This window comes from Seriola aureovittata, chromosome 2 (genome assembly GCF_021018895.1).
Source record: "Seriola aureovittata isolate HTS-2021-v1 ecotype China chromosome 2, ASM2101889v1, whole genome shotgun sequence".
In the NCBI taxonomy this organism is placed as follows: Eukaryota; Metazoa; Chordata; class Actinopteri; order Carangiformes; family Carangidae; genus Seriola; species Seriola aureovittata.
Window position 1 is genome coordinate 19,882,097 of NC_079365.1, and position 27,566 is coordinate 19,909,662.

The 27,566-nt window shown below is 39.3% G+C and overlaps 3 protein-coding genes across 4 annotated transcripts; 2 read left to right on the forward strand and 1 right to left on the reverse strand.

The window, feature by feature from the left end:
• Window positions 1-2,550: 2,550 nt before the first annotated feature.
• On the reverse strand, window positions 2,551-8,533 carry alas1 (aminolevulinate, delta-, synthase 1). Its single transcript, XM_056363174.1, has 11 exons — window positions 8,374-8,533; window positions 6,777-7,017; window positions 6,421-6,603; window positions 6,170-6,316; window positions 5,707-5,926; window positions 5,002-5,186; window positions 4,682-4,861; window positions 4,246-4,410; window positions 3,410-3,678; window positions 3,106-3,268; window positions 2,551-2,877 (listed from the first exon to the last, which is right to left on the reverse strand). Exons 2-11 carry the CDS (start codon window positions 6,982-6,984, stop codon window positions 2,717-2,719), a joined length of 1,881 nt encoding a protein of 626 aa, XP_056219149.1. The 5' UTR covers window positions 6,985-7,017; window positions 8,374-8,533; the 3' UTR covers window positions 2,551-2,716.
• Window positions 8,534-10,968: 2,435 nt separating this feature from the next.
• LOC130182469 (protein shisa-5-like) lies at window positions 10,969-21,866 on the forward strand. Of its 2 annotated transcripts, none has more exons than XM_056397458.1 (5): window positions 10,969-11,155; window positions 12,573-12,723; window positions 13,099-13,241; window positions 18,509-18,763; window positions 19,594-21,866. In XM_056397458.1, exons 1-5 carry the CDS (start codon window positions 11,089-11,091, stop codon window positions 19,761-19,763), a joined length of 786 nt encoding a protein of 261 aa, XP_056253433.1. In that variant the 5' UTR covers window positions 10,969-11,088; the 3' UTR covers window positions 19,764-21,866. The 2 variants fall into 2 exon arrangements, with proteins under 2 accessions (XP_056253433.1, XP_056253425.1); XM_056397450.1 differs by having other exon boundaries at window positions 10,971-11,155; window positions 12,570-12,723.
• Window positions 21,867-22,008: 142 nt separating this feature from the next.
• LOC130182482 (protein shisa-5-like) lies at window positions 22,009-27,004 on the forward strand. The gene is made up of 5 exons (XM_056397471.1): window positions 22,009-23,564; window positions 23,854-24,010; window positions 24,220-24,374; window positions 25,472-25,627; window positions 26,065-27,004. Exons 1-5 carry the CDS (start codon window positions 23,498-23,500, stop codon window positions 26,208-26,210), a joined length of 681 nt encoding a protein of 226 aa, XP_056253446.1. The 5' UTR covers window positions 22,009-23,497; the 3' UTR covers window positions 26,211-27,004.
• Window positions 27,005-27,566: the final 562 nt, after the last annotated feature.

The following is a 27,566-nucleotide window of genomic DNA, read 5'->3' on the forward strand; positions in this document are numbered from 1 at the left end:
ATGAACTATAATGAAACAATGACGACAACATCAAACAGTGACTGAGACGACACTCAGATTAGTGACGGACAGAACAGAGTGCACAGTGTACTGGAACACCACACACTCACCAAGGGTCAGGGTCTGAGATTTCCTATTAGTGATATTATGCTGTGGGAAAATAAGTTCAATCAAGTTCATGCACTGTTCGTGTGGACATGAACAGAATACACACAATAAAGGAAGAATACATATAAATTAGTTGATTGTAATTGTGGTTTCAAACAGGCAACAAGATGTGACTGACTGATTTGATGCGCCTGAAAATATATGGGGAATCATGTGCTGTAGACAGACATGCAAGATAATTCTGTCCGCCGCCATCATTGACGCCAAATGAGGGAGCATTTTTTCCCCTCCACTTCTTGTTTGAAGTGTTTTTGCTAATTTAAGTGGGGATTCAGGACTTGTAGGCCAAAGTGCAGAACCAGAGCTGTAGGATTAGGATAGGCCTTGTAATACATTTTTTTTTCTAATAATAATTTTAATAACATAATAATATAATATTATATATATATATATATATATATATATATATATATATATATATATATATATATATATATATATATATATGCATATGACAACTAAAACAGTTGAATCTTGGAATACAGGCATTTGTACACGTGAGTTTATTTTTGTGTATCTATCTGTGTGTGTGTGTGTGTGTGTGTGTGTGTGTGTGTGTGTGTGTTTGTGCGTGCGTGTAGAGGGGGTGGGGTTGGGGGGGTGTGAGTCACGTAGTTGAGGGTATAAAAATAGCTGAGGAGTCAATTAGCCAGAAGATACTGTGTTAGTGCTACTTTACCCTACACACTCCTAATCCTTCTACAATAGTAATACTAATACTGCTACAATTCAAAATTACAACAGCAACATGAGCGGATCGGCTACGATATTAACACAAATTACAAAGTACATTACTATCAATACTTATAATCATATACTCACATAATGTAAAGTTGCACAAAATTCCATGTAGAGAACCAGAATGTTCTAGTGTCTCCTGCTCTAAAAGCTCTCTCCTCTCAATGTAGAGAACCAAACTGTTTATTGCAAAGTTGCACCGCAGATATTCTTAAGCAGACACAGTGAAGAAGAGGGCAAACATCTGTAACCACAGGATGAGGTTACAGCAGAACTGATACCCTATTTATGCTAATGATCTCCTCTGATAGCTCAAGTAGAAATAGAGACAAACACAATTCAATCATGATCAGTATTTGGCTGCTCATCACATGAAGTATGTTTTGCTTTCTCTGGTAAGAATGCATGAAAACCCACTGCTTCATTAAAATACTAAAGTTAATATATTAAAATCTTTAATATATTGAACAGTTGAGGACTAATATCAATCTTAAACGTACGTATACCATGATATGAAATCTTATAAATGTGTGTTGATGTTACAGACAGTTCATAGTTTAATGAAGAGTCAACTCAAAAGAGGAAGTATCCTTACTTGCATAAACCAGTGGCAACATCAATTCTTTGCAACAGCTAAAAATATTTTCTCACTTCCATTTTCATTTTAGTTCTGTCTCTTATGAGGCAACAGTGGCTTTTACAACACCTGGACACTGTGCAAGATTGTGATTAAATTACAGTAACTTTGGATCAATACGAGCTGATAAAAGGGTGATCCAAACAATCACATTTGCTTGTCTTTGTGCCTGAAAGTGATGCTGGCCTGGTGTTCATGTCCCTGTAACCACAGTCAACAGTAAACATGAGCCATCTGTGATGCCTTCTCAGGTGGATCTGGAGGATGTGTGCTTGCGCTGTTGTGACCATTGCGCCCTCCTTTATTTTGTGGATCTAGGTCATCTCAGGTGTCATAGCTACATTTGTGTCATCCCCATCTGAAATTACAGGACAGTGGGTTAGCAGGTCTGCCTCAGTGCAAAAGGTCACCCGATAAAATAGGACAATGTACAATCTGTTGCATTTTATGAGGAGAAAATGTTTTATGTTCTAAATAGCAGAGTTGCTATTGCTTCCTTAAGGTGTTTCGTCAGTGCCAAACAGGAAAACAATCTTTTTCAATGTCCTAAAAAACACAAGTAGGCCAGTGGATCAAAATAATAAGGTTACTAATGCCACCATCAGCACGACAACGGTTCAGCCTTTTCATCTTTTGAGCCAATCCAATTGTGGTGACCCATTTTTGTAGCCTTACAAAACTAGGTGGACTTCTTGTCAGTATCAGAAGTGTAATAACGTAATTATGTCACTTTTCTGCCTTCTTGTGATAGGATTCAGTCATGGCATCATTTGCCCAGTTCAGAGAATGTAAGCACATCATCTATGTAGCCTTAGATGGCCTTCCATAGGAAAACTGGTGCACACAAAAATAATCTAAAGTGCTTAATGAAAGTCTGAATATATACACTTTACATGCATTTCATTTGCGATGCATTTCCCTTCTTTTTCATGGTTCCTTATGAAATCTGCGAGACTATTGTTTGCTTCTTAAATTTTGAAAAAAAAAAATACCACACGAACACAGACTTACTTTCCATCCAATATTTTATTTGGAGCATATAGAACATCTGAACATAGAAGATTTTAAATAATGTGTACAAGGACTTATCAAAGATAATTAATACATTCCATGACAGTGACAGGGGAATGGGTGTGTGTATGTGCCGTCTCGAGCCTGCAGTGATGGGTAGTGTTATGCACAGGCTGAGATAGGGTGGCTGAGGCCGCTGAAGTAAGACTTTTCTCGTTCGCTCATCAGCTCGAAGTGCAGCGGCTGCTGACAGAAGGTACACTCTGCTGAGGAGTGGGGCTTCAGCTCCAGGCCCACCTCCTTCCATGTGTGCACCAGCCTCTCTGAAGAGGGAAAACAGAGCAGAGGGGAGGTCAGGAGTTTGACTTTAATCTTTCAAAGAACAGTGAAAGCATGAGGTAATTATGACATGTATACTGATTAAAATCAGTCCATAGTTTAACCACCTTGAGCTGTTTGATCAAATAAGTTTAAATACTTGGTCCGACAGGGTTAAATTACAATTTCAATGAATGCACTGTCACATCAACAGGACAATTACATCATCTTACCAACAAAGTATTTCATCATCTCAGGGGTGTGGTGGGGTGTTGGAGCGATACGCAGGAGCTCTTCTCCCCTGGCAACGGTGGGGTAGTTAATGGCCTGTACGTAGATGTTGTGGCGACTCATCATGATGTCACAAACCTCAGTATTTTTCTCTGCGTCTGACACCTAAAAACAACATAAGACACACATGATGATTAGGAAGGAGCCATTGGGGAGACAGACTAAGAACCTCTTAGTTAGGTTTTAGTTGTAATGTGGCTGTGTGTATCACTGTGTCTGTTTGAATGGCAGTAGGCCATAAATTACCCGGAGGGGGATGATGTGGCTGGGGCAGTGCACCACAGGCAGCCCCGAGTCCATCAACATCTGTCTGAGCAGCTTGACGTTGCGCTGGTGTTTACGTCTCAGTGTGCGGCCCTCTTCCCCTTTGAGAACCTGGATGGACTGCCTGGCTCCAGCTAACAGCATCGGTGGCAGAGAGGTGGTGAAGATGAAACCGGCAGCGTAGGAACGCACTGTGTCCACCAAGGCAGAAGTACTTGCAATGTAGCCGCCCACACAACCGAAAGCCTTGCCTGGAAGAGGACATGACATACAGATGGTTATCCTCTCATATTATTTGATGCAACAGCACCAGAGACATCATTTTGGATCCCTTAAACCAAGATTCTTGTTTAAAAAGTCCCTTTAGAGGTCTATGCAAAATCTTCCCACGCTAATCTCAAACTAGATCTTTCTGAAATGGCAGCTGCAGGAGTACAAGAGCTGTAGAGCTCCGAGTTAGAAATAATTGTCCCTTCAGCTTGACAGCGACACACACAGAGCGTAATTCAATAAGAGCGCAACAAGAGCCCAGAGTCTCCTAGCAACAACAGAGCTGCCCCAGCTTCTTTAAGCCCACTGGCGTATTTGTGACACAGCTGAGGCCTGATCCTGAGTACAACAACAAATCAGACAACAACCAGATTCCTAATTTCTGAGAGCAGTTTTTTGTTTAATAAATAAAGAATACAACAAAATAAAAATGAAAAGATCAGTTCAGTGATAGAAGTAGTAATGGTTCAAGAACATTTAAGTCTGGCTTGAAAGTCAAAATAGCTCATATAATATTGAACAGTAGTGAGTAGGGATTTCATGCTGACCTAGTGTCCCTGAGATGATATCCATCTTGTGCATAACACCATCCCTGTCTCCGATGCCCCCTCCTCTGGCGCCATAGAGGCCCACAGCGTGAACCTCATCGACGAAGGTGATGGCCCCAAACTCGTGGGCAACATCGCACATCTCCTCCAGTGGACACACAGCACCTGTGTTACAGAGAGAAAAGTGCAAGCACAAACTTGGTCATTTTACTCTGGCCTTGCACCAATAACCTATGCTTCGTTTGCTAGACAACATTCAAATAGCTCAATTTGATCAAATGCTGGGATTTGTGCAAGTGCAACTTTCCAGGAATACATGTGGTAAAACACTGCAAACCAACCAGTAAATCCCCATTCCTCACAACTGCCACATCAGTGATTCCAGACATTTTGATCACAACAATGATGAACGGATGGGTGACCATCCTATACTAACCATCCATTGAATGGACGGTCTCAAAAGCCACGATCTTCGGTTTGGTGGGGTCTCCCTTCTGCAGCAGCTCTCGGAGATGGGCCACGTCATTGTGGCGGAAAATGAATTTCTTAGCACCACTGTTCCTGATACCCTGGATCATTGAGGCGTGATTTCCTGCATCAGAGTAGATCTCACAACCTAAAATAGTTCAGAGTGGAGAGACAGGTGAGAATAAGAAATGTTAAAAAATAACGTTAAAGTGACTAAATGCCTAACTATAAAATATACTTTAGTGTTAAATGTATTGTACAGTAAATGTATAGAACTCTTTTGTATACCAGGCAGCATCTTGGCTAGGGTGAAGAGGGTGGAATCATTGGCCACAAAGCATGAGGTGAAAAGCAGTGCAGCGTCCTTCTTGTGGAGGTCAGCCATTTCTTGTTCCAGTTCCACGTGGAATTTACTGGTCCCAGAAATGTTCCTGGTGCCTCCTGCCCCTGACCCATGTTTTCGTAAAGTATCCCTGGAAACAGAGGACAAATTTAGTTTTACCTTGTCTATTTTTCTGAGGTCCCACAGAAAAAATGGTAAACATTTGAATGCCAGATGTAAGTTTAAGAGAGGGTAAGACTACAATAAATGGAAATTTTTCAATAATTAAAGCTGCTGAGTAGTAACTGACACCTTGGTTGAAGGTGTTACTGCTACACAGATCTGGGCAAGCTCAAACACGCCGCAAGGAAAAGAAGAAAAACACAGGGCCCATGAGGTTTAGGTGTAATTTATGGCCAACTAACACTCTACACCCACACAAACAAAAGACTAGGTGTCAGGTTGTATTTAATTATTACGTGCCGTCTCTTCCTTTCTCAGTTTCTTTCTGTCTGAACTCTGCACTCCCAGTGGGACGAAAGGTAAAAAGTAATCGGAGAAAGTGAACATGCAAGAAAAATATTTATTCGTCAACGCATCTGAACCCAAGGGACTGAATCAAATGTATTTGTTCCTACGCCACGCACACAAACAGCCCCTTCAATACTCACATGATGGACTGCACGACCCGAGGGTGTCGACTCATGCCTAGGTAGTCGTTGCTGCACCACACGGACACCTCCCTCTTTTCTGCTAGAGAGCCTGTGAAGTCGTCGGCCATGGGGAACTCGTTGGCCAGGCGATTCACTGTCTTAAACACGCGGTACGTGTGGTCACTCTTCTTCTCTTCTATCTTCTTCTCAAAAAAGTCATCATAATGGAAGCGGGACACTGTCAGAAGAGGAAGACAAAGCTTGCTTAATATGGCTCAACACTTCTTGCATGTTGACGGATGAAGCAATTTCTAACCTGAAATCATTTCAGTTCATCTTATTCAAAAATATTTAAATTACCACTTAATATCAGAATAAAGGTGAAGTCGTTGCAAGTAGGATCACAGTTTGAGAGAGTGGCAGTTCTATCTCAATAATTTTCCATTTGAATATGTTGCCAGAGCACCAAAATAAAACTTACTACTGCCTGGCAAGTTGTCCTGCAGCAAGTGGGAGACCATTTTAGGTCGCTGTTTCAGGAGGGTCCTCATTAGATTAGCTGGCTCCCCTCCGCTTCCCTTAGAGGTACTGGCCAAGGACGGTTTCTTCAACTGGGCAGGGGACACTTCTGAAAAGGGCCAAAGGAGGAAAAAACAATAGCATTAAATTCTGTACAAAATAATGGGCAAAAAAAAAAAAGCATAGGCTGGTCAATTTCTAAACGACCCTTACCCTTCTGGACAGTGCGGACTTCCTGAACATCCTCTTGGAACTCCATGCTGACCTGGCGGACCACACTGCTGTTCTTCTGGCCCATCTCAGCAGCCAGGAAAGGGCATTTTGAAGCCACCGCCTGGCCTGAGGGTGGGATAGGGTGACCAGCAGGCAGCTTGGTCTCCACTTCTTGTTTGGGTCCTGCAAGTGGACAAAAGGAGTTTTAGACCTCAGGTATATCAATTCTTAAAACCCCAAAACAATATCATATGTAGCAATAATTTAGTCTTTAAGTCAACTTGGATATTTCACTTCATGTAATGGCGATACAGTGTAAATTTAGATATTCAGGTTAAAAAGTTCATCACCCCTACCTTCAACAGCAGACATGGTGTCCTCAGTCTTCTGGTGGGAGGAGGATGAACAAAGGGCCCGTACCATTGAAGGGGCCATGGGCTTTGAGGCTAGCTCCATCATGATAGGGCATCGCTGGGCGTACACTACCAGAGATTTTTTAGGCTGCTGGAAGAAGGCCTGGGGCACACGAGTCAGGAACGGACATCGACGCACAATCACATCCATAATCAGCAGTTGTGATGATGATTGTCCAGAGATCTGAAGAAGACAGTTGAGACTTCATTGAAACATGTGCTGTGGACAGTTAGGTACTTCTTTCTATGTGCAGCAAAGAGCTGTTTTGCAGGCTGTCGTCTTAAAGGTACAGTACACCCAAAAATACAAAGGTGGTAATGTTTTTGCCCTTTTTACCTGAAATGCAAACAATCCATTCTAATAGTTTCAGTGTCATTTCGACACAGTAATACACACATTTAATTAAATGTGTCATTTCCCTTCTATGTAAGGTATGCAACTGTTGAAATGCAATGGTAGAGAAATTGTTCTCAGTGAGCTCTCAAATGAAGAAAGTGGAAAGATAATTTATTTTACTTGAAAATCTTTTAAAACGATTAGTACATTATCAAACTAGTTGTCATTAATTTTCTACTGATCGGCTGACCAATTAATCGACTAATCCTTGCAGCTCTACATCTTTGTTCCTTACATTCATGAAACATTTCTTCCGACGAAACCATCACTTTACAAGTGTATTTCTTTGACTGGATCAACTGTTGTGCTTATAGCAACAGAGGTCTCATCGTGACACAGTAATACGCGTTTAACAATTAAGTTTGGTTGCGTAAAACCGAAAAGTACATAGTTTACGTCTATCCCTGCTAACCCTACCCCCAGCTGGAGTCAGATTTACACATTCCTCGACAGAGTAATCACTCCCGTACTTTTTTCCACTTCAAGTTCTCGGGAAAAAGGACGACAGCCAGTAAAAGAGAAAAAAAATGTGTTTATATAATTGTGACTAATTTTATTTTCAAAATGGTCAACAGCCTACCTAAACGACTTATTTTGATGGTAATTTTAAAAATCACACTGAGTGTTGAGTTTTTCTTCTAATGAGTCAACCCACGACTCTTGTGCAACAGAGAATCTCCAGTTGTGTCACACTAAAAACTGTATCCTGAACGATTGTGTGTGACCTTATCAAATATCCTTTTAACAATAACGTGTGTAATTTTACCGATGGAATAAAAATGAGGACTTTGACGCAACCCAGGAGCTACTGTTATTAAAAGCTCGACAATATTAGCCACGTTTAGTTTGCAAGTGCTCATAAGCCGATTGAGTTGGCCTTGACTGTCAACAGATTTAGCGGTTATTACACTTTCTGGGAGCAAGAGTCACGACTTGACTGTCTTTGACGTTAAATAACATTATTAATAAAATGATATATCACAGTTAAAGCGTTTTGGGAAAACCTAATCTAAGACAAGCTGAGTCTTTGCCCAGCTGCTCGTGATTCTAGCCGGTTGACCGGTCTTCACATTGGCTAGGCTGCTAGCATTAGCTCAGAAATTACAACCAGAACAGGAAACGATGCGGAAAATCAGAACTTACCTCTACAAAACTGCAAACTTTAAGGTCTAATCCTCTTTATCAGTCGTGTAGTTTACAGGAAAACAGTAGCACAGATACTGTGATGCTTGTTGTGAGGCGGTGAAGGTGATGAGCGCTTCGTTATCCTGCACTGAGGACGAACGAAAAGGACGAGGACGTGTTTGCGCTTATAAGAGCAACACTATGGACGATACCAGACGGAAGTCCCGCGAGATCTTATTCGTTTACGTCACAAGACATGCCAGGCTGCCATACGAGTTATGCACGTGATCAAACACTCTTCCCCAATCTAAGTTTGTGAATGATTTATTTAATATGCAGAGGTGGAAGAAGCACTGAAGTAAAAGTAGTAGTACCACTTAAAAAGTACCCCCCCCCCCGTTCTCCCTCGTGATACGTAATAAATGGTTTACAATAGACTGTAATGAAGTTGTAAACAGATTTAGCTAACGTGTTTAATAATACACTTATTGACAACTATAACTCCTCCCGTTAGTGGATGCTGCTGTATAAGCAGATGATGAATGACAATATAGTAAAGAACACTATAATAATATGAAATAGTCTGTCCTCACGGGATAAGCTAGAAGCTGTTTATACACACTTAAATATGTCTTCAGTATATATATATATATACACTGATTGCACAAGATAAATACTTAAGTAAAGTTTACCTATACCTTCTTATTGGTTAGTAATTATCAATGTGTAAGCATCACTTAAATGTTACCATTGGTAAAGGTGAAGCTAATTTTAACTACTTTATTGCTGGGTAGCTCAAGCTATGATAATATGCCATGTTTTAATTGTTAATTAAATTTTGAATACATCTAAATCTTCAAAGTAACTAAAGCTTTAAATGTGGTGGAGTAAAATGTATATAATATTTAACTCTCAAATGATGTAGAGTAGAAATAGCATGCATATACAACATAAAAGTAGCCTACTCAAGTCAAATACCTTAAATCTGTTCTGTACAGGAGGGTCCTGTACAGTTGGGGTTCACAAGATCTTCTTCAACTGTCATATGTCCAACTTTTATCACAATCTAGTGTCTTTGAATGGATCTATCTACATGAATTCTTACTTTAGATGAGGACTTGAAAAGATTACTTGATGCCCTGGAGTAGAGATCTTCTGCACACTTGTGACCTCTGGTGTTGAAAAGGAGACATCGACCCTGAACAGGTTCTTGAACATAGATGTATACATGTGTGTTGAGTGACTGTATGTTAAGTCTGCTGGATAGATGAGAAAACATAATCTATGTATATGTGTGTGTGTTTGCATGGGTAATTGCTGAAGACCATTTGAAAACTAATTATAAAGGAGGTATCCACTTGAGGCACAGTGTTGATTTCCAACCTGTGTGTCTCAAACATTTTAGTCAAATTTGAAATTATATTCAGAATGCATTAACACTTACATATAAATATCGGATACAAAAAAATTTAACTTCACTAAGTATAACCGAACAGCACCACTCACTCCTGACCAAAATGACCTCAATTCACAGGCAATAGGCAAATATAAGCAAAGCTTATATTTAGCAACTGTAGCAAACAAACACATAAATAACAGATCAATAAACTTGGCTTCCTAATTGAAAAAAATGCTAAATTGTCTTCTCAAAGAAAGAAGCAAATAACTTAGTCTGCATAATTGATTTATAAAATCAATTTCTGTGACATCTGAATGTGTTTATGGAGTCTTGTGTCCTGCAGACCTTGGCACAAAGTTACTTCCTTTGCATGGACAGCCATGGTGTTTTGCTGCCCTCTACAGATCTCTTTAAGCATTGGCACTGTTTGCTGTAAGAGTTTACCTGTAGCTTGATGAGGCATGTTGTAGTTTGTTTTAATATACCAGAATAGCCTTCTCAGACTGAAAACAGCAACCAATCCAGATACAGATAAATTTAACATACTACGAAATCTTATAATGTATAGACTTGATTATTTAACTTTTTTTTTCTTTTTAAAAAATCTTTTCAGGTTTTTTTTTTTTTAATCCAAACTCGAGTGTCTTACTTTTATGTGGCAGGGGTGCAAGACCAGGAGAGGAAGCAGGAATAAAATAAGAGATGATGAGTGGAGTGAGAAGGGAGTGAAAAGCTAAAGTTAAGAGCAGAGAGGAGGAAAACATGTAATAAAGAACCAGGAAGAGAGGAGTGGAGAACGGGTGAGAAGAGGACTGAAGAAGTCTGGATTTGATGAGTGAAGAAGAGAGTAGAAATGGAGGAATGAAAGAGATAGGGAGGAAAAGAATGAAGGAGAGAAAAGGAAATGAGATGTGAAAACTTGTGGAGAAAGTAGGTGAGGAGCAAGAGGGACAAGTATGGAGGTAGATTTTTCTAAATATTAGTGTCTACAGATAGTGTAGACGAACTTTGCAGCTATAGTTGCCCGATCCGTGTGTCAAGATAGTCTTGCCCTCCCATTACAGCGTCCCCTTCGGTGGTAAGGATTAGGACAAGGGTCATAAGGGTACAACGTTAGGGTTAGGGGAAACACATAAAAACGGCGTAACAGACTCCGCCATAACACCGGAAACTCGATTTGCTCTACGCATGTGCGAAAATGCTCGCGCATGCGTGACGCAAATCGGGTAATGACAGCAGCGGACCATCCGAACATATCAGACCAGACTTCCTCTTACTAGCAGTCGGAGTATATTCCCATTTTCTGCCCTGAATCCGGGAATCTCGAGGTAGCCATGGCGTCCGGCCTGTGCAGTGTTGTTGTCTTGGTTTTATGTGTGGCTCTGGCCCCTTCTGTATCTGGTGAGTTTGATTTTGAAACTGTAAACTGGCCTATTCACATCGTTTCTCACATTCTTTTAGGCGTTGTTTTGTGAACTGCGTATTTTAACAGTTAGCTCGGGTCGACATGTAGGGTTAGATACAAACCGGGCTAAACTCAGGGCGATGTCAGTGACGTTAGGTCGGCCACTGAGAGCCGGGTTATTATTATTTTAACATTACTTTGTCTCAACAGACTAATGGGAAATCAACTGAATCCGGTCTCTTTATTTGTAGTATTTGTTGGTCAACATTGGTCGAGAAAGTAAACACCAAAATACACACTGACGAATTTAACGTTTAGGGAGTCAGCTGACTACCCACCCTACCCAGTGCTTGGGTATTTAATGTCTATTCTTGTAGCTTTAGTCCACTATACTCTGATCATTTTAAATAAAAATAAGGCTGTCTTAAGAATTTCCATTTAAAAATCCGTTGTCTATACAGTATAATGTAGCCATGAAATAAACACTGCCCTCATGAAAGGTATAATGTTCAAATGTTATTTAAATCGTAATTAGTGTTGACTTGTATGGTATTGTATTGAGAGGTGTCTCTGTTATGTACTCCACCTTCGTTGATATAAATGTGGTTGGACAGAACACGAGCACGCAACATAATTCAACAGCACCTCAAACTACAGCCCCCGAAATAACCATAAAGCTGAATCAGCACCTCTCTAAACGTGTCTAAAACATTACATTACAACATTACAACAACATTATAATCTTCACGAATGTAGCTTAGATTTTTTTTTTAATTGATTTTAGATAGGTGTACCATATAAACTGGCGACTGAGTGTATATAAGGTTGAACAAAGTGACCTCTCTGTATAATGCAATGCAGTTAAACGGCACCACTAACTACAAATTACTGCAAATTACCATAAAGGTGAACCAACGCTTCTCTAAAACAGTTTCAACAAAGACATATGTATGATTTAGTTATTTTGTGGGTGTTGAGCTGAGTGTAAATGCACATTATAACTGAACAGAGCCCAGCAACATATTTGTCTTTTTTTTTTGTCCAAACAACAGTCCAAAACTCCAAGATATTCAGGTCATTAACATATATTATTAAGAAAAGCAGCAAATCCTCACATTGGAGGAGATGGAAGTAAAGAATATTTAGCATTTTTGCTTGAAAAATTATTGAAACAATTAGTCAATTTTAAAACTAATTTTCTATCCATCAACAAATCCGTTAATTGTTTCAGCTTTATTAGAGTGTCTTAGACAAGATAATATATTCCAGAATTACCAGTGATGCCTTTTTTGTAAGTGGGTTCAGGGATATGTGTGCGCTACTCCTATTTTACCTGTCTCTGAATTAAATCACTTTTCATGTTTCACTTTTCCTGCCTGTCTCTGCTTTTTTATCTCTGCTCTGTTACAGCAGAGGACAATTACTGTAAGTCCTACACAGATATAACCAACACCTACATTTCATCGCAATATTGCTTCCCGAGATATTGCTGTGGTTCCTGCCAGAACAGATACTGCTGTGAAAGAAAATACCTGGAGCTTACTGAGGATGAGCAAGATGATTGGTATTCTCTTCTGTTTTACTCTGTACTAGTTGAGGAGTTGCCTCTTACTTCAGTTCACATTGTTGTGTGTGTTCTCTCTCCTTTTTCCCGTGTAATCACAGTAGAGATGTGGTTGCAGCCCATTATTCACAAAACTTAGAGTAAAGAAACAGGAAGTAGTGTCTTCCTGTGCACGACCACCAGCATGAAGCAACAGTGTGAACCAGCTAAAACTTGCAACAAAAGACTTTCACTTACGGATTCATAAAATACCAGCTTTTGTAGCTTATGTGCCTGATGTAGGATTGACATCATTCAGCTGTTATATTATTCTATACACACGAATGGCAACATAAATATTTTTAATTAATTCATTTTGTCTTTGTTTTCCTTTAGTACTTTTTCTAGTACTTACCATCATATCAACCCCTTGCCCATCGTCCTGAGTATAAGTTTTCTTGTCGTCATCGTGCTCATCTTCATCTGCTGCTGTGTCTGTCCCTGCTGCTGCCTGTACAAGGCGTGCTGCAAGCCACGACGTAAGTACCCCTTCATAAACAATTTTGCTGACTGTGGCTGTTGATGATGCTTTTAGATTTAAAACTGGCAGCTCTTTGGCCAAGAGTTCAGCTACCTTGAAATTTACAATAGCCAATGTTTCAGAAGCTCAGAATGGTTAGTGGTCTGATTTTTTTTTTTTTTTTTTGGTACATAGGTCTACACAAACATTTTTGTATCAGTTAGGCACTGATGCCTCATTTTGTTTGGAATTTTTCTCAATAGTCTTACTGTTTAGTAGCCATATTGTAAACACCAGAAATCCCCTCAAATTTCCACTTATGATGAAACGTATTCCACTTCTGTAGAGGGATGTAAGAAAGATGTAATTTTGGTGCAGTGAGTGCAGTCCAATGTTGCTGCTAAAGTAACTACCGGGTTACAAAAAAGATCTTGAAGGGGTAGTTCAGCTTTTTTAATAATAAGGTGGCATGAGTTACTTATCATTCATGGGGTTATGAGAAATGACAATATATACCAGAAGATGATATAAATGTTGTCTACCGTTATAGATTTTATCATACAGTTGATACTGTATCTATCCTTTCACTATCTCCGGTTGTATTGTTTACCAAAGTTTAGCCAAATCCTGTTAAGTCTACATCCTGGATCTACCTAATCAGCAAGTTAACACAAATAGGAGCAGGTGTTTAAGCTAAAAATAAACTTATATAGAAGATGTATAGGGGAAATGTAAGGAAGTAACTTGATCTGAAAGGCATCTAATTTACTGGAATACCACAAAACAAACATCTATTTATTTCATCCAGTTTTCCGATTGATTTACCAGAACGTCACTATTACAAGATATACCTTGATATCACAATATAAAATTACAGATGCTAGAAGATTTTATCACTATTGTCACCTCCTGACTCATAGAGATATGATCCACAGACACACGTTCAGTCGTTTGGATGGAGATATCCTCATTAGCTGGTGCTTTGTCAGACAAAGAGTGACAAATGACCCAGGTACCAAAACATAATTATGTAAACAGGTAGTTAATAGCTAAAGCAGTAAGTCATATATTGACAGCTTGTAGCCATGTGCTGCTGCCTCTGCAACATGTCGCTGCTCATGTGCAGGTTTCCTGCACACAAGCAACATGTTTTTGAGTTGCTGTCTGGCTGTTGAGACCTTCTCTACCTACATATGCATGTACTGTCTGATTGTTTTCCTCTGTTTAAAAGAAGTCAAACTCTTGGTTTCCAGTGTGTTGGAGTGTTTGTCTGTCTAGTTTGCAAAGCAGAACATGAGGGGACTCATCATTTCAGGACTGTTGGCCCACCCACCGCATGACTTTCATTACTGCAGTTGCTTGGTCTTAATAACAACGCAGACTACAGGAAATGGAGTACAAATGAGCTAATGCTTCCAAAATCACAATGATATGCAAAGGATACGTGGCACTGATATCAGTTACAAAGAAGTACTTCATTCATTTAAGTTCAGCGCGGTGAAATTCTTCATTTGATATTTGTGTTTGTCATCATTTGATATGCTGTGCAAAGTTTCACTTGGCTTTTGTGGTGAGCAGTGTATCCCACAGGTTAATGTTGCAGTGTAGTCGTCAGAGAGGGTTGTTGTTTGAATTCAGACCAAACTTGAATGCTTTTTTCTGCTGTGTTACGAGTCAGGGCCTGTATATTTGCAATGCTATGAGTAAGAGCATAGATATGATTGAATAAATGTTCTGTAAATGTAAACGCCAGCTTTACGATGCTTAAAAAGCAGGGTTTATGGGTCTTTAAAGTTCTGATCAGATTGTCTTTATTAAAGGATAGTCTGGTGATAGTCTGTATTTTGTCAACAAATCCCATGAAAAGACCAAAACCAGCAATGAATTGATCCTACTAAAAATTGTTGCCTGTGTTGCCAGACACATAACACATTAATAAACAACATTCACAGAGTGACATGTTCTTTTGTTACAATGAACATGGGTTCTGTAGTTTATTTTGAAATGATCCCACATACACTGTCCTTCTGTCATAAATACTCACTAGTGCACCAAACCACGTCTGAAAATAGTCCCCCAAAAATTTACAATTTACTCCTGTTTAAAAACAATTTCCTTAAAACTACAGTGCCCAGCTATTTGAAGAAATTATTTGACTTTTTTAAAAATAGAAATATACATGTCTTACCAGTTTGTTTGTTTTTTGAAAGGATTATATCTACAGTAAAGGCCAGTGGGCTTGTGGCTGAATGCCACAGACAGGGTGGGGAAGTTGGAAAGTTTTGAGAGGAGAACTAACACATTGTTGGCTTTAGTCTTTTCATGGAATTTGTTGTCACTATCCCTATCCTTTAAATGATAATACAACTTATATTAATCTGTAAGTACTATATACGGCTATATTTACATCACTTAAATTACAGTAACACCCATCTTTATATAGTTTTCATTAGAATCATCATTAGAATCATCGTAAACAGTTTTAGAGGTGTAAACATGAGCTGTGGTGTGCTTGTCTGCTGTCTCTGACATGGGTACTTCAGACAGTCTCTATTTTAATTTTCCACCAGAATTTTGGTTAGTGTCCTTGTTGTCCTATGTGGAGGTGTTTAGGTGTGGCGTCTGAGCAGCAGACATTAAGCTTTAACTGCTTCTTGGCTGTGACCACTCCTGCTTTAGAACAGCTATCGTGTTCCCACAAGACTCTTTCGTTTTTGAGACAAGACGTCAGAATCAGACAGGTTAGTTGAACATCTCCAGGAAGTGGGCTTAGTTTTATGACGTTAGAAACACTCACATGGTTTGCAACCAGGCTTCTGCCTTTCACAGTTTCATCTACATCACATGCTGATCTAGAGTTCAAGTCTTCATTTTGTCTCGGTCTACCAAATTTCTTTCACTACTAAGAGGTTGAGTAATGAACTAAGACAGTGACCCTCATGCGTGAACATTTTTAGTATCCTAAACCTCACTACTTTCTGTGAGGTGTCAGAGTAGGAGTCCAAGTCAGATTCACCAAACCCCCTTAACTGGACAAAGTTTTTGTAGATCGCGTGTTTCAACCTGATGAATGTCACCCGCTCATGAGGGGTTGTCATCATTTACATAACCAGTGTCCTTTAAATTCCCATAGGAGTCCACCCGTTCCATCCCCTGTGTTTCTGTCACAAAAATATTACCAAAGAGTAAAAAGAAGTACTTCACACTGCGGAGCTCCAAGTCCTGCTTTCGGAAATCAGGAGTCAAAAACATGACAAGTTTAGCAATTTCCTTGGAGGTGTTAGATTACCCAAAACAGTAAGAAACTATTAGTACTCTTATCCACGACATGTCATCAGATCAGTGGCATACTGTAACAGAGATAAAGAGATCTCACTTCATATGAAATACAAATAACAAATATTATAGGCAGGTGCAACAGAGGATGACATTGCACAACATGTTAATTTGATGAACAGAATATAAATTTTGCATCAAGTCTGTCTAAGTTATGTTTTATTTTAGTTAATATTGGAATCATATTTAAAGTCCAAATTCAGTCAGATTAAGGCGCTATGATTTCAGGTCAAATGAGCGTGTTTTCCTCCTTTGAAGAAAGGCAGACTGTCCGTACAGGATTAGTACGACAGGTCTGGACTACTTGTGAATTTCACTTGTATCTAAAAGAAAATACGAGAGAGAGAAAATTACAGATTCTCTTAGATCGCTCGTACAAGCCACTTTAGATTGAATCTGTGGCGGGTCTTGGATGGGATCCCCTGTGCTTGGTCAAGACCAGCATGTTGGAAGGAAAAACACAGACAGATGCAAATATGTATTGGGCTGAGTGTTTGATATTGTCAGTCTAGTTGATGACTCTTTGACCACTCGCAGTAAGTATACCATGTGATATTTCCATGCCTTTTTCTGAGCTCTTTGTAATCAGTGACAGACAGCCTCTGTCCACTGCTCTCTCCGTTACAACAGGGTAGATTTCGTTGCAGTTTATGTCTCTTTAGTCCTTCTTGCCCTTAACCCATTATTCCTGCTGCCAGATTTCTATTCACAGTTATTAAACTAGATAGCACTTATGTTCACCCTTTGATTCACTTCTTTAAATGATTCTCTTAAAAATTCCCCACAGTGGAAAAAAGCACTCGAGTTGTGTGAGTGTGTGAGTGTTTGTGTTGGCACTCAAGCACGTACATTGTTGGTAATAATACCCACTCTTGCACTTCCTGTCAGTTTGGTTCTTTCAGCCCACTTGCGCAGGTTGTGCCAATGCGTAGACTAGGCTCTGGCAGAGAGCAGCAGTAGGCAAAATCACAAGCAAGAATTTGGATTCCCTGACTCGGGCTGATGCATGTTGGGATCACATCCAGGAATGCAAGAGCTCCACCTCGTGTGACTCATTGTTTCCATGACAACCACAGTAGGGAAAACTTAAGATCTTCCCACGTCATTTACAGGAAGTGGTCATGATGCCTCCCCCACTCCCACAATGGTGGTGGAGTGACATGCCCACACACGCGCACACACGCACACGCACACATCTGTCTTCCCTCAGGTTTTTTTTGCCGTCTTTCAATTTCAGTTTCCCCGTAAGGGTGAGGGCTTGGTTCTGTATTTATCTACATTTGTGTCAATTAATAAGTAACATGCTCTCCCTAACAGTGGTGGTAAAAAAAATAAATGCGAAGCAGTGTAAATCTTTGTATTGCTAATGCACTAAAGCAGAGGTTTCCAAGCTGAAAAACTTAGCACAGAGGAGGGAAAGATACTGTGTGAGTAGTCTGTGTCTGTCATAAATCAAAGTCAAATGTCTGAACAGATGTTATTTTTAGATTCAGTGTCACTAATATTTTCTGAACATCTGGTCTCCAATGTCAATTGCAAATAAACAACCATAAATCTTGCCTCAGAATCATAAATACATTTTTTTTTTAATTTTCACTTTTCTAACAGAATTTCCAAAACAACGTCCATAAAGGACACACTGTTGCAGGTAAAGCTCAGATGAATGAACAAACATTTTTATAACCTCTTCTCTGGTCTGGATTTTGGCAGCTGGACAGTCAGAGGACATTGTTTAGAGTGATTTTGAAGCATTTCCTCCGCGGACATAACACTCAGTGTTTAGCATATATTTGGGGGCAATTTTCTGTCAGTCTCGGTGATCTTAGCTTTTAAATTATTGCTGAACAACGCCTCCCATAGCCGTACTCCTCCCACTTCATCCGAAATTGCCTAGCTAGTCCATATTAAATGTATTTCTCATCTCTTTCTGTGTTGTGTTTTTGGCTTCAGCTGTGGTAGCAACAACCACCCACACAACAGTGGTCACCACTTCTCCTCAGCCGTACCCCCAGCAGTCGACTTCAATGCCCAGTCAGCCTCATTCCTACCAGGGGGCCCAGTATTCGCCCTACCAGCCCATACCAACGCAGCCAGGATATGGAACCCAGCCCATGCCTCAGGGCTACGGAGCTCAGCCCATGCCCACGATGCCTTACTCGGGACAACTGTTCACACCAGGACCACCTCCAACATATCAGGAAGCCAGTGAGTGTTACAAAGGGTGAAAATATTACAGGTGTCATGGGGATAAAAGCTTGTTGTCCAATCAAGGACAACTTGACCACCAGTATTAATATTGAGAGCAAAAACGTGGTTAAAAACACAAAAATAAAAAGTAGCCATTGAAAATGAGAATGAAGGTTAACATTTTTCATCAAGCAAACGGGCAAATCGAGCAAAATGGACAAATGAATTAATATCTGTTTTAATGCAAAGTCTTCTTCAACCTGAATGCATCTGTGGAATTACACATTGAAACTCTTGATTGGTAAAATGTGTTGTCCTCCACCCAAAACAACTCTTCTTCAGAGGGTGATTTAGCTGCTAGGCTAACGGGCAGAATCTTACATTCTGGAACACAATGTCTCCGTCTATAATATTATCTATTATAACCGTTTATATATAAGAGCTGTCTGTGTACTTCATACACGACTTTAAGAGGGCTGTGTTTCTCACACAGAGCTGTGGGGAACTGACAGGGATGAAAATCTTTTAGGAGTAACATTATCATTACACAAAGTTGATGATTGCATAGTGTTATTTTAGAAACACACAGCATGCCATAGAAAAGCACCCTTTAACATAAGGTAATGACACATTACAGTGAAAATACAATTTGGGAGCTTCAAAATGGCTGCAATCGGAAGCGGAGGTGGTATAACTGCTGCCGGTATACACTTGTGTCATGTCCGGATTTTGTGAAATAGGAAATGATCCATTTATGGTTACTCTGCTTGACAAAACTGAAGTTGTGGTTACTGTCTAAGCATTTTCAACCCTTTCATCCTCTTACCATGTTTTCTTTCTGTGTCCAGCCGGTCCCGCCTACCCTCCCAAACAGATGCCTTACAGCCAGGCTGCGTTCAGCCCCGGCCAGCCAGCGTACCCTATACAGCCTCCCGTCCAGCCACAGCCCAACGCTCCGCCCGCACACACAGACTACCATAACCAGCCTGCATTCAACCCAGATTATGTTGCACCATAGACTGGATAATGAACCACAGTGCCACACTCTCAGCCACTTTAAACATGCTGCAGAACTGGAAATGTGTGATCTGAATCAATATGAGAGTTCTTCCTGTGCGTCTTGATTCATGTGTTTCAGTGGTTAAACATGGAAATTTAACTACACATATGTAGTTGTTGAAGTGCTGTTGAAGAGTTACCACGTGAAAAATGTTGATACCTCTTGACTCGTATTGCATGGACTTATACAAGAGGTGAGATTACTTTTTGTTTTTATATTTCTTAATGGCTCCATCATAGTCATCTTGGTGAATTAACCATAAAACCACTGAGTCGGATTTTAAAGAGTAGATAAAGTGATTGTCATCAGGCTACTGAACATGCCTCAACATCTCCCTCCTAGTCCTTGTCTATACAGTGCACTGGCTGAACCTGCTTGACCTCTTTAATTCACCATCTGCAATGATTGTCGTCTTACTCAGTGGTCAAATTTTGGAGGAGTTGTCAGTGTCCGTGGCCATAATTTAATTGCTCACTTTCCAGTTTACTTCAGACCAGTAAAGTGCTTCGAACTTTGTTTTTCATGTACTTTCCCAGGAAAGTGTGTAATGCTTCATGTGTTATACATCTTAATTGGGGTAAAATCAAGTCCAAAATATGTATTACTTCTCACTGGAGGCTTTATGATTGTCAGTTGACTACCGATATTCAGAGGGTATTAGGGTCTTCTTTTAACCCCCCAGCAAAAGGGAACATTCATAATTTCAATTCAACAAAGTAAGCCTGGTGGCACACAGGGAAAGTTCACTTGTTCATTTGTTGTTTTATGTTTTTTTTTCTTTTCTTTTTTTTATTCATTGTTTTCATTTGCCCATCTTACAGCTGTGCAGGTGTTACTGAGCTAAAATGCATCGGCAGCTTTGAATCAATAACCAAAGGAGATTCATTACTTTTATTGCAACCAAACATTCACATATTCTGCAATTAACACAAATGTTATACTTAAATGCAAGAAACAATTGTGCCTTCTTAGCCATATGACTTTTATGAAAGAACAGTGTGCATGTCATTTAGAGCACTTTAAAACCTTATTATGTCTTTATTCTTGAGTCTCTTTGTTTCTGATATTTTTGTGCTAGTTACACTTAACTGTTCTCACAAAGGCTTAGATTTAGCCAAACCTTCCACATTATTTTTCAGTGTGCCGTGTTCAACATTACTGCCATCAAACTATGTAGCCTCACTTCTCTATTTCTTATACAGTACTGTGTTATTTTGCTGTGATATTTTCTCTTGTCATTGCCATCATCATTGCCTTTATTAGATAGCACCAATGTAACAGAAAGGATTTTGGAAAAATAATCTTAAGGTTTTTTTTTTTTTGTATCTAAAAGCTAAAGTAATAAGCCTTGTCATGTTTGTTTTCTTTGGTTAGTGATTTTTCAGCAAAGCCATCGCTTCCTCTTTCTGCTAACTGAAATTACTTGAAAATAGTTTTACTAAAGTGACCTTTTCCTTGTAGATAGTCACAGCTCATGTGATAGACTGATCTTTTGAGTCACCCTGTTGCCTGATTTCTGAACTTCCTTTGCGATTTTGGTTGTGGTCAAAGAAAATAGTATCTAACATATTGCATTATATGCGAGTATCACGGGTGCTGATTTAAGAATGACTTCCAGCCACATCTATGCTGTGGCTTATTTTACCCTCTTGACATATGAGAGACCACACGCCAGCTAATGAAAGGGGGCTAATGACGGCTAACCACTTGCAGTTTGCAAAATAGTTTATCTGTGAGGAGGGGTTTTGTGCATGGGTTTCCTACATCAACCAATCAGTTTCTGTATTTCATGGCAGGCATGCCTTATGACTCAGATCTGTCTTTATAAATGTGTTCTGCCTCTGATTTTAGTCTTCTGGCCAGTGTTGATTCTTCAAGGTGACTTAAGTTGGAGTGTTTTTATTTGTGTGTGTGGATTATAGCCATTCATGTTCCATCTGTTTCTCGGCCAAGAATAGTTGTCATTGATGCTTGTATGACAATATATGTACATGACTTTTATTTTGTTAAAAACCCTCCACTTGTCCTTTAGAGTTCAATAAAATATATATTTTTGCTTTCCCCAACTGGTTATTGAATTTGCAGCAAAATGGTAAATTAGTGAATACAGTAAAAAAGCACCAAAGAAATACAAGTTAGTTGAAGGAGGGAATATAATTATTCAGAGTAATTCCATGAATTACAGGTCTAATCAACAAATAATTTCCCAAATGTTTTCTAGAAAAAAAGTAAGGTACTATATAATTTGGTTTTAATTCTGGAGAAAATAGAGACAGTGTCCAGTTGGTATGTTTAGATTTAATTCTTCCAAATAATTGCTAGTGTAACTAAGAGAGGCTTTTTGTAAGAGCAGAACATATGTGAAGAATAAAGCTGATAAATGGAACTATATTACAAGTGCTAACATGCACAAGGGACAGATCACAGGACAGTGGGTGGAAGCAGATAAAAATACTAATTCAAAGTCAATTTGGGTGGAGTCACATGAATGTATTGCATCCACATGCTGTATTGCTCAACTGAACAGGAAGAACATTTAACAATGCCAGACATGCCTGTGGCTTGAGTTTCTATATGAGTTGTTTTCAGTTTCATCCTTTATTACCAGTGGTGTAGGAAGTTTTAAGATCCTTTTAAGTAAAAAACACAATGTTTCAAGCAAAAGTTTTGTGTTGTATTGTATATTCAAAATGCACGTAAAGTATAAAGGTATTCAGACAAGGCAGACAAATGTGCATCGTATGCGTTACGCAATTAACTTCAGTTACATCCCCAGTCTGCAGGAAGCCATTTGGCAGGAGAGACTAAAATCACTTATGAGGGGAGGATTCTGAGGCCCGATGATCCCAGGACTCTTGGCGTCTTTCCAAATATCCCACCTCCACTGACTGACTTCATTATGTAGTCCGACATCATTAGAGGCCTTGGTTATGAACAGCTAAAATTAAGTGTACATTGTATATACATTTTCTGCAAACAAATCTGAAGGTAGTAACTGATGGTGTTGCCCCGGTCAGTGTTTCTGAAATGGTAAATTACAGGTATTCCTGCTAATCTGAAGTACATGCTCATCCAAAATGTACAAGGACACGTGGGGTAACTTGCTTATGCACGTGGCTTCCGTCATGCCTCAACATTTGTTTTCAGTGTCTCTTTTGGCATTTCCCTACATCCTGTGCACCATTGAGGCACACCCAAACCGTGGATGCACAGTATAAACTTTAAGACAACTTCACTGAGTAAATCAACTCCAAATGCAACTAAATCAAATACACAGCCATGTTTGTAACCTTCGGACCTTCCTCTATCCTCTCCACCGTGAGACCGAGATTTCTGTGGTTTGTGGTTGATGGCAAGTTACCACTTTCTCAGCCTGTTTGTCTGTTTGAATTTATTATTGCAACACCTTTTTTTAAACCTGTTGTCTTAGCCAGCTCACTTAAGAATAATGGTTTTAATCTTAATTAGGCTTTGAAATAAAAGAACGAGAAAAAAAGAATTTCTAGGGTTCAGCAGTAGTTAGATTTAATTTGAATGCAGCAACAACTGCTGCAACAAACTACCACAAGTGTTTCACATGAAAGGAATGTTGCTGGGTTACTTGCGACAGGGTGGTACAGGCATACAGGTTGAAACGGTTGTCTCAGTGTAGTCGGAGTCCAGAGTTCCTTACCACACTACATATATCAGTTATGGTTTCAAGTGTCTTATCCAGTCTTGTGTGTGTTTTGTGTGTGATCCTGCTCCCGGCTGTTTGGGGTGAGTTTTATTTTGGTACTTATTCATCAGGTTTAGGATGTTTAGGACTTCGTCAGTCATATGTCGACAGTCACCGAGCGAAGCCAACATGATCCACTCGAGTTACACTAGATAATAATCACATGTCACAGTTTAGTAACTGCAACTTTGACTTTACTTCTCGGGAGGATCACTGGCAGTGACACTTGTTGTCGAGTTTAATTCATCAGTTCATATTACATATGCTAACTCCTTAATCTCTCACCCTCCACCCACTCTTCAACATGACCCTGTGTTTTATGTCTTACAGCTGATTACTGTAGCGGCTATAGGGGCACGGATGGTCTCTACCATGATCCTCTCCAATGTGGCTCACAGTATTGCTGTGGAGACCTGAACAAAATATACTGCTGCAGTGAACAGGAAAACCGTTTATTTCAAGAAAATAAAGAAGGACATTTTGAAAGGTGTGCTCCTGTTTTGAACCCGTGTTTCTCTCTCCATGATTTAGAGATGAAAAAATGTTTAAAAATCAATGTCACTTAAAAAACATGGTTTTCTAAAGCAGTTGCATCAGTTCACTGGCTCATTACCTCTGAATATTCTGTTTTTAAAAATATGATTACTTTAATCTTTATACTTCTAACAACGGCTGTTTTCTGTGCTTTTTCCCCAGGCTTAGCAGCCGCCCCGTTATTTCTGCAATTATAGGGAGCATTGCAACTATTATTATACCCATTTTGGTCTGTGTGATTCTCATCATTTGCTGTGTGTGTCCCTGCTGCTTGTTATACAAGAAGTGTCGAAAAAGACGCAACGGAATGCAGCAAAGTAGGACAAATTATTGGTTACAGTTTAGTTTGTGCAGGCTGCTATACTGTAAAACTCGATAATGCACTCACTATGCAGCTGATAACAATTACATTTAGGAAAAGTTCTACATTTTGGGGAATACACTTATTTGTTTTCTTGCCATGAGTTAGATGATACCACTCCCATTTATGTACACTAGGCTAAATACGAAGTTAAGCCAGCAGCCGTGCTAACTTTTATATTTGTACTTCATTCATGTCGTGTTGTTTTAAACTGTAATTACAGCGCAGTCAAGTGGGAAAAACAGTTCATGTCAGCCGCCTACATGTAACTCCAAGGCAGAGACATCAGGAAAATCTAACAGCAATGATATCTCCTACTTGGTGAAAAGAAATGAAAACAATCTGTCGCCAGAGTGGTTGCAAATACACCAACAATGGCAGCTACATTAATGTAAAATCCAGCACTAACACTAATACAATCCATTTAGCTAATTTTATAGGGCCTTCACACTATTTGTGTCTCTATCACTTGGTAATGAGCTGCAACACACAACAACAATGCAGCTAATTTAGGCTACTTATATAGTGTGACCTAAAGGTTAGCACTAGGGCTAACCATCTCAGAAAAATGTGTCAACACTCAAGTCGGAAATAAAGGGTGTTCTTTCCATTCTGCAGACCCTGTGTGAACACAGCGTTAGCAATAAGACCTGATGCAAGGGGAAATAGCTAATTTGGCTCCGACCAACGCAACAAAATCCAACCAAGCTGCACCTGTACAGCCCCACTATGTTTAATGCGTACAATCACAAATTGCTATTTTTTAAGCAGTTATGCATAGGCTTATCTCTTTACCTGTATCACTTGCTAGTCAACCAGTGTAGACTCCAGGAAGTCCTGACCAAGACATTGTCCAGTGCATAACCACCTGTAAAACAGAAAAAACACATGATATATGAAGCGTTACTTAGTGAGCTTTTAGAGGTGCTGGTAGGTGAATTTCTATTGGACTGAGCCTCTCAACTCTTGGCAAGAAAGCAAATATTGTACTGTATTTCCCAAAACTGAACTAATGTGAATCTAACTAAACTAAATCTATGACTTTACCTACAGCTGTGATAACCACCACTGTAGTGAACCCATCCCAGCTTCCACTCACACCCTTTGGATACGAGCCATCCCACCCAGGCTACCAGCCTGTACCTGCCCTGCATGGATATGGAGGCCCACCCATACCTACAGCACCACCACCTTCATACCTGGAATCTAGTGAGTTCTGTAAACTTCTGATTCCCATTAAGAGATCAGTGTTCGTGTTTCTTACCGACACTGACAGCAATACTCAGTTTTAAAGGACAGGTCTGGTGAAATTCTTTTTTTGTCATACCAAAACCAGAAATGAATTGGTCCAAGTATTATATAAAATTGAGTGCCCAGGTATTTTAGGAGATTATTTAGAATTCATTTAGACAAAAAAAAAAAAAAAATATATATATATATATATATATATTTCTGACATGTCTTAAAAGATTTATGTCTTCAGTGGAATAGGCTTTGGGCTGAGAACAGCAGATGGGATAGAGAAGTATTGTCATTGAATATGTTGACAATAACCAAAATAAAGAATAACACCTTTATTAGAAAACTGGGAAAGCAACACAATTATTCAGTAACAACAAACCAAATATTTGTTTTTGTCTTTTCAGCTTATCCAGCTCACTCTCCAGTTCCATACCCTCAGGGGCAGCCGATGTACCCCCTCCCCCCTCCTGGCCAGAATTATCCCCCGCCATCGCATTTAGACGAACTCGTACAGATGCCCTACAACCCCTCTTATAGGCCAAACCCCTGAACTAGATAGATAACCTGATCACTGCATGGTGGTTGTACCACTATTCCCATGGCAATGTGTGGATGATTGTGTGTATTGGATTGTGTTTATACAGCTTTGTGAGATGTCAAATTAATTACAACTGGTGAAATTTTATAGTAATGTATCCATGATTTAAACCAAACTACTAAAAATCTTTGCTGTATCTTGCAGCTGCTGCTTTTTATGTGTAGACCTATATGAAGAACTTCAGGAATTACTAGTTATTTAGTATCCAATTTTAAATGATGATCAATTTTAAATTGAAGTGTTGAATGTTGAAAAATTCTAAATTTCAGGAGAGAAATACAAGTATCAAACACACATTTCAAGTCAGGAGAGACAAAAAACATAAAAACAATTATTGGATAAAAAACTGCAAATGCCTTAAACATGAACACAAAAATGAAGGCAATGTTTATTCAGAGAATTATTTCTCTGAAGAAATATCATTACACTGAGTTTATGTTTATTCTTGGACAACTGAGGAGTTTTGGGATTTCCTCCTATAAGAGGCAATTTAAACTGTTGTGTTGTAACTGTTGAAATTATGAGGAAACACTATTGATGCACTATTTAAAACAGCACTATGTAAGAAAATACAACTAAAATTTAATTAAGTGTTGTTTGTCATGGAGTGTTGTTCTTGCAGATGATGATGATGATGATGATGTTGATGGGTTATGTGTTTGACTGTGTCCCTGTGAGCTGGTGATTCATGTCTTTATTTTACCTTGAAGTCCAATTTATTTTGTAATAAACCCAAACTGCCACTAGAGGTCGCCTCTGCTCCACTTCTGTATATAAAAGGGAAACAGTGGAACACACTATGCTGCAAGCCGGTGTTACACAGTACTGTTATCAATCAGATTGTCTTAAATGCAAAACAACAAACCTATGATTCTGACAAAAAGGCAGCCTCATTACGATTAAGCGCACTTCTATTTCTTGCAGAGGTCCAGGATTAAAAGCCCAGGTGACTGTATTTTAACCACCTGATGTACAGGATATGTGGTTGGCTGTCCTGTTTCATTTTGAGGGGGTAAATAAGAGGGTAATCCTCTAATGTCTTTAATTACTGTAATAAGATATAATTTTTCAAAAATTACACAGTACTTGCACTGAGTGAATCTACAGTGAGTAGAGTTAAGTTAAGTGAGTCGCATAGGTCTTATAAAACCAACAACATTTTTTGGGCTGTGTAACCTACAGCAATCTCCAGAGATAGTTAAGTACAACTCTTTGCTTTTTCAGCTCAAGTGAAGTACATTTATTCTCTTTTAGGGATACTTGGATTATTAAAACTTACTTTTTTAAACTTACCTGAACCCATTTTGG